General features: G+C 39.3%; 1 protein-coding gene across 7 annotated transcripts in view; it reads left to right on the top strand.

The window, feature by feature from the left end:
- The window catches only part of ptpdc1a (protein tyrosine phosphatase domain containing 1a), a 146,209-nt gene that overhangs the window by 78,964 nt on the left and 51,721 nt on the right, over window positions 1-15,524 (top strand). For 6 of the 7 annotated variants that reach the window (XM_043708008.1, XM_043708011.1, XM_043708012.1 and 3 more), the window contains 2 exons: window positions 9,402-9,482; window positions 12,075-12,193. In XM_043708008.1, the coding sequence (XP_043563943.1) occupies window positions 9,402-9,482; window positions 12,075-12,193 (200 nt within the window). Of the gene's footprint in view, window positions 1-9,401; window positions 9,483-12,047; window positions 12,194-15,524 lie in introns of those variants that run through there. The other variant, XM_043708013.1, reaches the window with a different exon arrangement.

Here is a 15,524-nt window from a genome sequence, read left to right as displayed (position 1 = left end):
TGGATCCAAATGAACATTTTTTTTCAAATGCAGCCATCAGGGAATGAATATTGAGATTCCAAATATAATTTTCTCGCATGTTTCACCTAAATCGACCAATAACCTTTAATTGCAGGAGTCCTATTCCATAACCTTTATTGTGAATAAATGACAATATGTATTTTTCATGTTCTGACTTAATGTTAATATTTTATTTCAATTAATCTGGTAGCTTAGTGCTTAAATTGTCTGAACCTTTCAGCTCAGTGTTTTTTGCACAACAAATTGTTAGAAGTGCCCACTGAAAGCAACAAGGTATTGGCAATGTAGTGAATGATGGGACTAACAGAGTATGTCTTTAAGCAGTGGGATTTAACAATTGAGAAATAAGATGAGGAAAGATTGAGAAGTATGGTGAATGTTAAAAATGGTAAATTCAGTACCCAATCCAGTAGAGGGGAAGAATGATTGGATTAAGACAGCCAGAGGGAAAAAAGAAATAAAGGAAATGTAAGAAATAAAATAATTTAAGATTTGGAATTTGTATTCTCCAAAAATTCACGACCTGAAAAAGAAACTGTATACTGTGATTTATTCATTTTTGGGGAGAGATTTGATTGGCTATCTGTAACAGTTCTTGCATTGTTAGAAAAATATTTATGTTCTTAATGACTGGACCTAGCTTTCTCTGCAGAATTTAGTGGATAAATAAGAATCTTGGAACAGGAGCAGTTCATTCAATCACTCAAGCTTTTTCAACCATTTTGTGAAATTGTGGATTATCCAAACTCAGGCAGATTGAAAATTGAGCTAGTGTCTACATGTTTTTGTGGGGCTGACTATCCTTTCACGCTTCCACTATCCTTTCCATGAAAAAAAGTACCTTCATTTCTCTACGAAACAACAGGTTTTAAAGTTGTGTCTGCTTTTCTGACACTTCCCATCTGCATAAAAAAAATTTCTGTCCTACCAGTTTATTTCAAAATCTTAAAAGTCTCAATCAAATTATTCTTCAACCTTCTATATTCCAGGGAATGCACGCATAGTTTATGCAGTCACCCTGTAACTTCCCAATTCACAGGTTATTTCTTCCTTGCCAAAAATTGCTGACTGATTTGCACATTTTCAGCAAATTCTTTTTGTCCAAGTCATCTTTTTGTAATTTTTTTTCTTTCATCATGAGGGATGTAATTATAAATATGCAAAAGTATTCAATTAATCTGAAATTATTTGAAAGGACGTTTTGAGGGGTGGGGGCTAGAGAATTAAAATTTTGAATAGCTGAGGTTGCGTTTATATAAGTACCACTCACTTACAATGAGTCAACCTATTTTGCATTAAAGAGGACAAATTTGAATGCTGATGAGGAATAATAGGCATATGGTGAGGTGGGAGTTGAAGACACTGTCAAAGAAAAGACTTTTGGGAACATAATCAAGGGAAGTGGGGAGCGATAATGTAAATGATTGATAATGTCAGTTTTGAAGAATAGAGGAATGTTGCTAGAGAATGGACACATTTTTGATGTTGGCAAGCATTAGGCTAAGGAGGCGATGCTAAATGGGAGTATGTGTCACGAACAAGATGACGTTTCTGAGAGAGTTTAATGGGAGAACTGTAGAGATCAGAAGATTGATGGCTTAGTTGGTTATAGAATAGGATCCGAAAACTCTAAGTTAAAGGACAGACTGAAGTTACTAGCTACTGTGCAGATGCCCTTAATTATAAGTTTGTCTATTTTAAGTCAGAGATGAAGTTGGGAAGTGTAAGATGTTTTCTTTTTAAATGCTGTCCACTGTTTCTGCCACTTTTTATTTTGAAACACAATATGGATATCTGTAAAATCATAAAATGTAGAAGTAGCCCATTGGGCCCATCAAGTGTGTTTCACCATTCAGTGAGAACATAGATGATATGGTAATTTTTAATTTTACTTTCTTGCCTTTTCTTCCATACCTCTGATTGCCTTATTAAAAATCTGTGTCTCAACATTGAATCTTTATGATCTAGTCTTGTCAACTCTTTGCAGAATTACACATTGTTACTATTCTCTGGGGCTGCACCTCAACTCCGTCTTAAATGGATGACTACTATCCTGAGATTATGTCCTCTAATCCTTCACTCTCCATAGAGGAGACTACCTTTCTGCACCTACCCTGTCAAGCCCCATAGAAATCTTGTATGTTTCAATTAGATCTTCTATTCTTCTTAACAGTGAATACAAACGCAACTTACTCAACCTCTTCTCATACGAAGATCACTCTATACCCGGGAACAAGCTAGTGAACTTTCTCTGGATAGCCGCCAATGCCAGTCTTCTAGATGTGGTCTGCCGAGTGTCTTGTATAGTTTTAGTAAAACCACTCTATTTTATACTCCATTCTTTTTTGAAATGGAGGGTAACATTACATCAGCCTTCCCTATTACTCACTGAACTTAGATTGTGGCTTTTTGTGATTTATGCAAGAGGAACTGCAAACCCATGCTTCAACTTTCTACAGCCGTCCTTCATTTAGTTAATAACCAGCTCCTCTATTCTCACATTTTCCCCACATTATTTTCCATCTGACAAGTTTTTGCCTAGTCACGTAACGTGTTTTTAATCCCTCTGCAAACTTAGTGTCTTCTTCACTACTTGCCTTCCCAAGTATTTTTTGTATAATTTGCAAACTTGGTAATAATACATTCACTGTCCCTAACCAAGTAATTTAATATATATTGTAAATAGTTGCGGCCCCACCACTTATCGCTGTGACACTATTTATGACAAGTTGTGACTCTCAAAATGTCCCCTTTGTCCCAACTCTGTCTTCTATTAGTTAGCCAATCTTCTCCCGATGCTAATAAACAACCCCCAACACTATAGGTTCTTATCCTGTTAAATAGCCTTTCTGTGGTACGTTAACAAATGCCTTTTGAAAATCAAAATATGTTATTTAAGAAAGATGCTAAGGAAATGTCAGGGAACTATAAACTGGTGAGCCTGACATCGACTGATGAGCAGGTTGTTGGAGGAGATCCTGAGGGACAGGATTTACAGGATTTGGAAAGGCATGGACTGATTACAGATAGTCAACATGACTTTGTGCATGGGAAATCATGTCTCACAAACTTGATTGAATTTTTGAAGAAATGGTGAAGATTAATAAAGTCAGAACAGTGGACATGGTCTATATGGATTTCAGTATGGCATTCGACAAGGTTCTGCATAGTAGACTGGTTAACAAGGGTTAGATGACATGGAACCCAAGTAGGACTATCCATTCCGATACATAACTGGCTCGAAGGTAGGAGACAGAGGATGATGGTAGAGGGGTGCTTTTCAAACTGGAGGCCTGTGACTAGTGGTGTGTCGCAAGGATTGGTGCTGAGTCCACTGCTCTTTGTCATTTATATGGATGTGAATTTAGGAGGTATAGATAGTAAATTTGCAAATGATACCAAAATTGGTAGAGTAACAGACACCTCTGAGATACCTTGATTATCTCAGAGTACCTTGATCAGATGGGCCAATGGGTGGAAGAGTGGCAGATAGAGTTTAATTTAGATAAATGTGAGGTGCTGCATTTTGGTAGGGCAAATCAGGGTAGGGGTTATACACTTAATGATAAGGTCCTGGGGAGCTTTGATGAGCAGAGACCTTGAACTGGAGATTCATAGTTTCTTGAAAGTGAACGCAGGGAGACAGTGTAGTGAAGAAAGCATTTGGTATGCTTGCCTTCATTGGCCAGTGCATTGAATATTGGAGTCGAAAGGTCATGGTACAGCTATCCAGGGCATTGGTTAGCCTGCTTTTGGAATATTACATTCACTTCTTGTCTCCCTGTTATAGGAAAGATGTTGTAAAATTTGAAAGGGTTCAGAAAAGATTTATAAGGATGTTGCAAGGGTTAGAGGGTTTGAGCTTTAGGGCAAGGCTGTGCAGGCTGGGGCTATTTTGCCTGGAGTGTCAGAGGCTAAGGGGTGCTATTATAGAAATTTATAAAATCATGAGGGGCATGGATAGGGTGAACAGTCAAGGTCTTTTCCCGGGGGTAGTGAAGTCCAAACCTATAGGGCATGGGTTTTAGGTGAGAGGGGAAAGATATAAAAGGGACCTAAGGTGCAACTTGCTTCACACAAAGGGTGATGTATGTATGGAATGAACTGCCAGAGAAAGTTGTGGAACTGGTACAATTACAACATATTAAAAGGCATCTGGATGGGCACATGAGTAGGAAGGGTTTGGGGGGATATGGGCAAAGTGCTGGCAAATGGGACGAGATTAATTTAGGATAGCTGGTTGGCATGGACGAGTTGGACTAAAGGGTCTATCTCCATGACTCTATCACAGCGAGTGGTTCCCCATTATATTGCTTGTTATCTCCTCAAAGAATTTGAATAAATGTGTTCCCTTCATTACACTACTGGGTTATATTATGCATTTCTAAATGTTATATTACATCCTTTATAATCATGATTCGGAGATGCCAGTGTTGGACTGGGGTGTACAAAGTTAAAAATCACACAACACCAGGTTATAGTCCAACAGGTTTAATTGGAAGCACACTAGCTTTCGGAGCGACGCTCCTTCATCAGGTGATTGTGGAGGGCTCGATCGTAACACAGAATTTATAGCAAAAATTTGCAGTGTGATGTAACTGAAATTATACATTGAAGAGGTGATTGTCTGTTAAGCCTTTCATCTGTTAGAATACAGTGATAGTTTCACTCCTTTCATGTGTAAATCACAAAACCCTTTTTTTTTTAAAGTTGCATTCCCAGGTTAGCTGTTAATAATGGTGATAGCTAGACAATATGTTGAAGGTGTTAGCCCCCTGTGTTCTCTGTCTATGACCTGATGTTTAGATTGATTCTAATCTAAAAAGTGAGATAACAGAGTTTTACATAAATTCATGCAATTTTACATGCAGTTTTTGAGCTCAGAGTTCTACATGAATGTATGCAGTTTTTGAGCAAAGTGCAATGTAACTCTGCAAGTACAAAAAAATTCACCACACAAAATATTTGTGTGCATGTGGGTCTTTGTCTGTCTGTGTGTGTGTCTGTCTGGGGTGGGGGTTGTGGTGTGAGAAAGTGTGTGTGCTAAGTGTGTGCTAAGTGATAGCTAAGTTCGGTACCCATAGGGAGGGCCTCAACCGGTTGAGGCCCTCCCTATGGGTACCGAACTTAGCTATCAGCCTTTGCTCGGCCACTTTCCTCTGCTGCCTGTCCCGAAGTCCACCTTGGAGGATGGTCACCCGAAGGTTCAGCTTCTGTCGCGACACTACGGATTTGTTACAGAAACTCAGCACCCATGGACCAGTCGAACCGGGAGCATTCCTCGTCACAATGGACTTTTCCGCACTCTACACCAGCATCCCCCACAAGGATGGCATCGCAGCAACAGCCTCAGTACTCAACACCAACAACTGCCAGTCTCCAAACACCATCCTACAACTCATCCGCTTTATCCTCGATCATAACGTCTTCACCATTGACAACCAGTTCTTCATCCAGACACACGGAACAGCCATGGGGACCAAATTTGCACTCCAATATGCCAACATTTTTATGCACAGGTTCGAACAAGATTTCTTCTCTATGCAGGATCTCCAACTGACATTGTACACCAGGTACATTGATGACATTTTCTTCCTCTGGACCCATGGCGAGGAGTCACTGATAAAACTACACAGTGACATCAACAAGTTTCATCACCATCAAACTCACCATGGACTACTCTCGACTGTCTATCTCATTCTTGGACACATGCGTCTCCATCAAGGATGGACACCTCAGCACCACACTCTACTGCAAACCCACAGACAACCTCAGAATGCTACACTTCTCCAGCTTCCACCCAAAACATATTAAAACAGCCATTCCCTATGGATAAGCCCTACGCATACACCGGATCTGCTCAGATGAGGAGGAACGTGACGGACACCTGGAAGTACTCAAGGATGCTCTCACAAGAACGGGGTATGATCCTCAACTCATCGACCGCCAGTTCCGAAGTGCCACAGCAACGAACCGTAATGACCTCCTCAGGAGACAGATATGGGCTGCAACTGACAGGGTACCCTTCGTTGTTCAGTACTTCCCAGGGGCTGAAAAATTACGCCATGTTCTTCGTGACCTGCAACACATTATCAATGAGGATGAGCACCTCACCAAGACCTTCCCCACACCTCCACTACTTGCCTTTAAACAACTGCCAAACCTCAAACAGATCATTGTTCGTAGCAAACTTCCCAGCTCTCAGGACAACTCCATACAACCCTATCACGGTGGACGCTGCAAGACGTGTCAGATTGTGGACATAGATACCACTATTACGCGTGGGAACACCTCCCACCTTGTACATGGCAGGTACTCATGTGACTCAGACAACGTTGTCTATCTTATACATTGCAGGCAAGGATGCCCGGAGGCATGGTACATTGGGGAAACCGAGCAAAGGCTATGACAACGGATGAATGGGCACCGCACACCAATCAACAGACAGGAGTGTTCCCTCCCAGTTGGGGAACACTTCAGTGGTCCAGGACATTCAGCCTTGGACCTTCGGGTGACCATCCTCCAAGGTGGACGTCGGGACAGGCAGCAGAGGAAAGTGGCCGAGCAGAGGCTGATAGCTAAGTTCGGTACCCATAGGGAGGGCCTCAGCCGGGACCTTGGGTTCATGTCACATTACAGGTGATCACCATTGCACAACACACACACACACACAGGTAAAAACAATGACTGCAGATGCTGGAAACCAGATTCTGGATCAGTGGTGCTGGAAGAGCACAGCAGTTCAGGCAGCATCCAACGAGCAGCGAAATCGCACCACTGACACACACACACACAGATATTCCTACACACACACTCTCACATACACACGGACACATGTACACACAAACGCGCACACAGACACCCACACACACCCTTATAGACACACACACTCCCACACGTGCACCCCCTCACAGACTTAAGACACTCTGCACTCACTACACACACACACTTTCTCACACTCACACTTTCTCACACTCACAACCCCCACCCCAGACAGACACACACACAGACATACAAAAACCCACATGCACACATATATTTTGTGTGGTGAATCTTTTTGTACTTGCAGAGTTACATTGCACTTTGCTCAAAAACTGCATACATTCATGTAGAACTCTGAGCTCAAAAACTGCATGAATTTTTGTAAAACTCTGTTATCTCACTTTTTAGATTAGAATCAATCTAAACATCAGGTCATTGACAGAGAACACGGGGCTAACACCTTCAACATATTGTCTAGCTATCACCATTATTAACAGCTAACCTGAGAATGCAACTTTAAAAAAGAGTTTTGTGATTTACACATGAAAGGAGTGAAACTATCACTGTATTCTAACAGATGAAAGGCTTAACAGACAATCACTTCTTCAATGTATAATTTCAGTTACATCACACTGCAAATTTTTGCTATAAATTCTGTGTTACGATCGAGCCCTCCACAATCACCTGATGAAGGAGCGTCGCTCCGAAAGCTAGTGTGCTTCCAATTAAACCTGTTGGACTATAACCTGGTGTTGTGTGATTTTTATCCTTTATAATAGTCTCAATATTTTCCCAAGACAGGTGACAGATCTTAAGCTAACTGTTAGGCTATAATTACCTGTTTTCTGTCTCCCTGCCTTTCAAATAAGGATATTAGATTAGTAATTTTCCAATTGTCTAGGACTTTCCGTGAATCTAAGGGATGCTTGAAAGATTACTACCAGTGCATCCACTACCTCTGTAGCTACTGCTTTTAGCTCCATAATTTCCCCTAATACTTTTTTTGCTAGTATATTTATTCCCTACCCATCCTTTGTTGCTTGCTTTGATATTTTTAGAATGCTAATAATATCCTTGACCATGAAGATTGATGCAAGATATCTGTTGTGGCCTATTTTCAGCTATCCATTTTATTTTTTTCGAATTGCTTTAGAAATTTCCATTTTTTAAAATCTACATAGATTCTTAATTTATCTATTGTTTTCCAAGATTATCTCTGCAAGTTTGTGTTCATATGCATGTGTGCAGATATTATTCCATAACTTCATCTTCCAGAAAAATACCCTTATATTCTTCTGTCCAAGCTGTCACACATCTGTTTTCTTAAATGTTGCTCAACCACTCACCTATTTCAATCTTTCACTGATTTACTACCAACTATTTACACCAATGAAGGTTCAGAAAATAGCAACTTGTTTCGGTAATAGACGTGAACCAAATTTGGATATACTTGATCCGAAATCTGGAATTCTTTGCTTTTTCATCCAGTCATGATACCAACTCTCAACAAACTAATGCAGTCCTCCTCATTAACTCCAAAAAAAGGCCAAAAGTAAATTAATATCAAGTTTAGAAAAGATATAATGTCACAAAAAAGACTCGAGAGAATAATGTCACTAGGGAGTAATTATAAAAATCTAATCATACTCAACATTTCAATTGATATCATAAAACACAGGAACAAAGTTTATAATTATTATCTGAAGAGATTTCCTAATGAATATTTTTTGTTCTGTTATTAATACTGTTTCTTATCAGTAAATCAATAAATATCAATGACATTTATTGATATTTTAAAATGTTATTTGTTTGCATCTGTTTTCCATTTTTAATTTTTATAAAATTAACATTAATGGAGAAACCAGTTTCCCAGCTTCTTGATAGTAACACTACATATGATTGTAGCTTGTAGTACTAGACCATTAGAGCACTGAAGCTTATGACTATCCTCTAATAAAGGATACTGACAATCAAATTGTCCCTGCTTGTATACCTTTCTGACACTAAATGATAGTATTACATAAAGTATGATGTTTCCTCTGTAATTAGTACCTAAATTTGTTTTACTCCTGAGTTCAATTTTGCTCATTGAGTGTGTTTGCATTTGTCAGCACCAGAAGATTAACTGAAGTCAACCCATTTAAAATTTCAAATGAAGGGTAAACAATCGTGATATCAATTCAATCATGTTTGTCAGTTCCTTGAGGATACCTAGTTAGCCAAAGCAATTATTTGTATATAAAGGATATCTGAGATGCAGAAAAGTGCTTCAAGTTTTGGATGAATTGAAAATGAGGTCACCACAATATGTCCGGTCATTTATATACTTATGGCCACAGTCTTAAGTTCAAATTTTTTTAAAAGGTGTATATTAGCAGAAGTTTTCAGGAGTCCTTGAGGTAGGAAATTTATTTTTATGTCTTTAGTTTTTTAAATATTATTGTTAATTTGTATCATCAATATTGGAAATTACATGAAATGCACATCCTGTCTGTGAATATATCTAATTTTTGATGAATTGCTTGACATTTTGTAAGTAAAGGACAAGTAGACTACTTTACTAAAATAATTCATGTATGTGCACAGTTTATCTTAACATAGTTTTGTTGTATTTGTAGGATAACTGACAATATTTTGGCAATGGCTCGTCCTTCCACGGAAATTATTGAAAAATACAACATTATTGAACAATTTCAAAGGTATCCTTTAGCCGGAGCAGAAGTTTCTATTGTGCAGTTCTTAGGAGCCACATTTTGCAGATTTTCACATTTCTGCCTGTTCCTTGTGGAGGCAATATCACTTGATAGGATGTATTTTATAGGATCTCCATTCATTAACTTTGTTACCCAGCTGATTGTTCTTAATGTGTAAGCTCAAACAATGAGAATCTGTGGAGAAAATGCTGGAAAATCTCAGCAGGTCTGGCAGTATCTGTAAGGAGAGAAAAGAGCTGACGTTTCGAGTCTAACTGACCCTTTGTCAAAGTTGTCCAGTTTGACAAAGGGTCAGTTCGACTCGAAACATCAGTTCTTTTCTCTCCTTACAGATGCTGCCAGACCTGCTGAGATTTTCCAGCATTTTCTCTTTTGGTTTCAGATTCCAGCATCCACAGTAATTTGCTTTTATTTAATGAGAATCTGTGGGTTATTTAACTGCAGTTAGTTTCAAAGCCAATCTATCTTAACAATGTTGCCCTTCTATGTCCAAAAGATTAGATAAGACTTTGTGGAATGTCCCTGTTATCAAGTCTGAATCTGTTTTTATTTCCATTTAATGACGCAGTGCAGCTAACTTATTGATAATTATTGGGTATTTGGAATTGCTTAGACTGACAAATCTTGCACAAAAATGGCCAATGAACTGCAAAAAGTACATGCATCAAAGAAAGTATTGATTATTTCTTGCAATTTGATATAACAATGAAATTCCTTTCAGCATGAAGTGTTGCTAATTTCTGCATAGAGTCATAGAGATGTACAGCATGGAAACAGACCCCTTCGGTCCAACCCGTCCATGCCGACCAGATATCCCAACCCAATCTAGTCCCACCTGCCACCACCTGGCCCATATCCCTCCAAACCCTTCCTATTCATATACCCATCCAAATGCCTCTTAAATATTGCAATTGTACCAGCCTCCACCACTTCCTCTGGCAGCTCATTCCATACACCTACCACCCTCTGCGTGAAAAAGCTGCCCCTTAGGTCTCTTTTATATCTTTCCCCTCTCACCCTAAACCTATGCCCTCTAGTTCTGGACTCCCCGACCCCAGGGAAAAGACTTTGTCTATTTATCCTATCCATGCCCCTCATAATTTTGTAAACCTCTATAAGGTCACCCCTCAGCCTCTGACACTCCAGGGAAACAGCCCCAGCCTGTTCAGCCTCTCCCTGTAGCTCAGATCCTCCAACCCTGGCAACATCCTTGTAAATCTTTTCTGAACCCTTTCAAGTTTCACAACATCTTTCCGATAGGAAGGAGACCAGAATTGCACGCAATATTCCAACAGTGGCCTGACCAATGTCCTGTACAGCCGCAACGTGACCTCCCAACTCCTGGACTCAATACTCTGACCAATAAAGGAAAGCATACCAAATACCTTCTTCACTATCCTATCTACCTGCGACTCCACTTTCAAGGAGCTATGAACCTGCACTCCAAGGTCTCTTTGTTCAGCAACATCTTTATCAATAAATATAATTCATATTAAGCAAGTTAGTGCCTGTTCTCATAATATTTTAGTTCACTTCACATCCTCATAAATCTTAAAGAATTTAGAAATAAAAAGAAATAATGGAAATCAAAAGTAATTAAACAATTTGCTGGGCGCACACGGGCCTGTTACCATATATGGAAAGAGAAAAGATTGGTGAATGTTTTGGCTAGAGATCCTTCTTCAGAATTCTAAAGTACTTGAAGCAATAACTGAAGTCATACCTAAAGTACAGTAGTTACTGGCTGCCTTTTGTGTTGTAGGTTAATTGTCTCGATATAATTGAACCTTATTTGGTGGAAATTAATTTTTTTTTAAGGAACGATGGCAACAACCTTTTGTTTTACATATAGGAATATGTGTCATGACAACCACTTTCAGAAGTAATTCTAGATTTTCTTTCTTTAACTACATTTGTATATCTTCTTGAGCATGGGAGATTATTGAAGTGCCAGATCAATTTTTTTTGACTAATTGTATTTTAAAAAAAAAAGCATGATTAATTATCTTTTTCTTCATTCTGTTCATGAAGAAAATCTTTGTTGATGTTTCTTAATACAGGGGTTTAATATGAGCTTAGCAAGTCCTGATTTCCCTCTATTGTTTTATCTTTCTTTAAGGATTATTTGAGTTTGCATTGAATGTATTAAGTTTCTAAACATTGCTTTAATTCAGCACCCAAGTTCTTCTTACTGTGTACCTTTATTTCTGCAGCTGAGTTTGGTAATAGTTGAGGATGCAATATTCTAAAATCAAGAGCTCAATCATCTGTAGTTTGCGTGAAATAAGGTTTCTAGCAGAAGATTTTATCTTGATTGCCCTGGTCACTATTTATCCCTGAACTAATATCTGACAAATCAATCTGGTTGTGATCACATTGCTATTGTTGGGAATTTGCTGTACATAAATTAGCTGCTGTGTTTCCTACCTTACAATAGTAATTACATTTCAAAAATTATTTCATTGACTATAAAATGCTTTAACTATCTGGTGGTTGTAAAAGGCACTATATAAGTGGAAGGTTTTAACTGTTAACCCATGTTTCAAATAGAAACTGACTGCTGTACTCCCGCTTCAGGCATGGTATAAAGACGGTAATTAATCTTCAGCGTCCTGGGGAGCATGCACGCTGCGGTAATCCACTGGAACCAGCAAGTGGTTTTACTTACCTACCAGAGGTATTCATGGAAGCTGGAAGTGAGTCCCTTCTTCTGTTGTTCTTAATTAACAGAAACCCTATGGATTTGTACTGGGGTTTGACTAATGCACAAAATTTAATGACTGTTTTTTGTAAAATACCATTAAAAGAGAACCTATGTCTAGAAATTCTTTACATTGAGGCAAAGAAAATAATAGTGTTTCCGGTGTGTACTTTCTAGAACTCACTGTTTTATCCTGTTCTCCTCATCCTATGGAGATACCTTTTCCATTTTATTCATTTGCTTCTTAAGAAATGTCAATTGAGGGAAATTCTAAAGCACTGACTTTTAGGGAGACATTGAGGAAGTTCAGGTACATGAGGATATTGAAGACTTTGGGCTTAAAAGGAAAGCTAAAACTCATGTCATCTGACACAGTCAACATAGTTGGCAATTAGGGCTACAGCACTATTACAAATGACCTTTCCAGTGCCAATCAGGATGTACGTCCTGCTGTTGGCATTTCATAATTTATCAATGACATTAGGTATGTGAAAATACCCTGTTGAGACATGTTGCTACTTGTATGAAATTCTATGCGCAACAGCAGGAAAACTAACAACAGCTTGGTTGGCAATTTGTGTGGGACGTCTAATGTAGTAAAACTTGACATTGTTACTGGAAAGGTCATGGTAATGGCAATATTTGTAATGGTTCTGTAAAAGGTCACGTGTGACAGTGAAAACTTCCCTACTTAGCCCAAGTCCTTGATACCCTAATGAACTTGAACTTCCTCAATGTTGTTGAGAATTTGCTGTACATAAAATAGTTGAGCTTCTAGACCAAGGCCAAGCCCTGGGCTGAGATCTTTGATCTTCATACCTGCCCACAATTGGGCAAACCTTGACATATCAAAGAAGCTATATTAACAGATGATATTGCCAAATGGCAGCTTGTAGGTGGTAAATATAAAGGGGCAAGGATAGATTATTAGGGATTGTAAAGATTAATGTGGGAGTGTGAGAGAAGCCATTACAGGTGATTCTTTGGATACTATTTGAAAGGTAAGAATGGAACCAAACAAGAGCAGTTCCAGCTAGCTGGGCATCAGAGTAGCATTAGCTGTGTTAAAGATTACTAATAGTTTGTGAAATTTGAGGAGGGGTGTATACTCTCAGTGACATAGAAAAACGGAATGCCGCTTGTGACCTTGGTAAGGACCATTTCAGTACTGTGGTGGGACTAGAAACAGAATTGTAGAGATTCTAACATGGGTTGTGGGAACGATTTGGAAGGTGATAGCACTTTGAGATTTTGTAGTAGAAAGGAATGTTGAAAAAAAGGCAGGTGGCAGGGTTGATGCTTTGCAAATTATGTTTGGTAAGGGGTTGATGATACAAGATTTGAAGAGCATATGTGGAATGGATGAGGGAAGATAGTGTTCAAGGATAAGGGATTATTATCAACTGCTTAGGAAGGGAGGTTGTGGTGTTAATTAGGTAGAGCGATCAGAACATTAACTCTCATAAGATGTATTCTTAAAGTAAAGGCAGATGAGGTAAAATGGACCATCTAGAAAAAAAAGCATGTGATTTCTGGGCTAAGCCAGTAAGGAATTAGAAAACAAGTTTGGCATATGAGCTCTGTAAGAGAGGGCCTCTGTCTTGAGTATTTATGAGAAATGGCTCCTTGTGCTTGATGCCCTTGCAGAGTTGGGAATGGCTTACTGCTTTTTGTGTGCTTCATAACATAGCATTTATTACAGAGGCTTTATTTTGGATATTGATGAGCCTAAAATGTAGCATTTCATGTTCCTTAACATGAAGGTTGTCGAGTGAGCAGAACAGTTGTTACTGCATACATTGAAAGACAGAGAATATCATGCATATCTGTACTAATTGGGCTTGGGAGTTCACAGAAACTTTTCATCCACAAGCTCTTAAATGGTAGTGTCTGCAGCTTGAAAAACCTCCATTCAGAGCTGTTGAACTGGATTCTAAGCTGTAAACATTAAGGGGGGGTCAGGAAGGAGCAGAGTTATTTTTACACTGTTCCAGAAAGTATTAACACCCCTTATTTTAAGATTAACTCAGGCATAGGATGTGACTGTGAATCGGGCAGATATGGGGATTTGGAATATTGTGATGGAGGAGCTTCAGCCCCTGACTTTGATTAACAAGTAAAAGGTACTTGTTACCTTATGCATCAGAACAAGGACTGTAAGTATGATGAGCAAACTGAGTTTTGCATCATGGCACAGCCAGCAGTTAAAATCAAGGGTGTGAAAAGGACTAATTAACCTGACATGAGTTGTTGGTTTGATGCGCTTAAAAAAATCATGGTATGAAAAGACACAATCAGCATGGTTTTACAAATGTGGAATTGTATTTGACAAATTTATTAGAGCATATTTCAGGATTCACTTATAGGGTAGATAAAGGGGAGTTAGTAGATACAGACTTGGATTTTTAAAAGGCATTTCATAAGGTTGAAAAGTGTGACACTGGAAAAGCACAGCAGGTCAGGCACCATTCAAGGAGCAAGAGAGTCAATGTTTTGGGCATAAGCCCTTCAGGAATGTGCCCCAAATGTCGATTGTCCTGCTCCTTGGATGCTGCCTGATTTGCTGTGCTTTTCTAGTGCCACACTTTTCAACTCTGACCTCCAGCATCTGCAGTCCTCACTTTTTCCTTGTTGTGTTCAATAAGGTGCCAACAAAAAATACTACACAAGACAAGAGTTTACAGAGTTGGGGCAAATGGTCTAGATCATCTTATTGAATTAGTGGTGAACTTGCATTACTAGGTTTGTGCATTTGGACCCAGAGGAAGTTCCAGTGTATGTAACTACCCTGAATATTAGAGTCATAGAGATATACAGCATGGAAACAGACCCTTCGGTCCAACCCGTCCATGCCAACCAGATATCCCAACCCAATCTAGTCCCACCTGCCAGCAGCCGGCCCATATCCCTCCAAACCCTTCCTAGTCATACACACATCCAAATGCCTCTTAAATGTTGCAATTGTACCAGCCTCCAACACATCCTCTGGCAGGTCATTCCACACATACTACCCTCTGCGTGAAAAAGTTGCCCCTTAGGTCTCTTATATCTTTCCCCTCTCATCCTAAACCTATGCCCTCTAGTTCTTGACTCTCCGACCCCAGGGAAAAGACTTTGTCTATTTATCCTATCCATGCACCTCATAACTTTGTAAACCTCTATAAGGTCACCCCTCAGCCTCCGACACTCCAGGGAAAACAGCCCCAGCCTGTTCAGCCACTCCCTGTAGCTCAGATCCTCCAACCCTGGCAACATCCTTGTAAATCTTTTCTGAACCCTTTCAAGTTTCACAACATCTTTCCGATAGGAAGGAGACCAGAATTGCA

Source organism: Chiloscyllium plagiosum, chromosome 18, assembly GCF_004010195.1.
Source record: "Chiloscyllium plagiosum isolate BGI_BamShark_2017 chromosome 18, ASM401019v2, whole genome shotgun sequence".
NCBI classification, from domain to species: domain Eukaryota; kingdom Metazoa; phylum Chordata; class Chondrichthyes; order Orectolobiformes; family Hemiscylliidae; genus Chiloscyllium; species Chiloscyllium plagiosum.
Note: the sequence above shows the minus strand (reverse complement) of the source record. Positions and strands in the feature narration are given on the sequence as shown.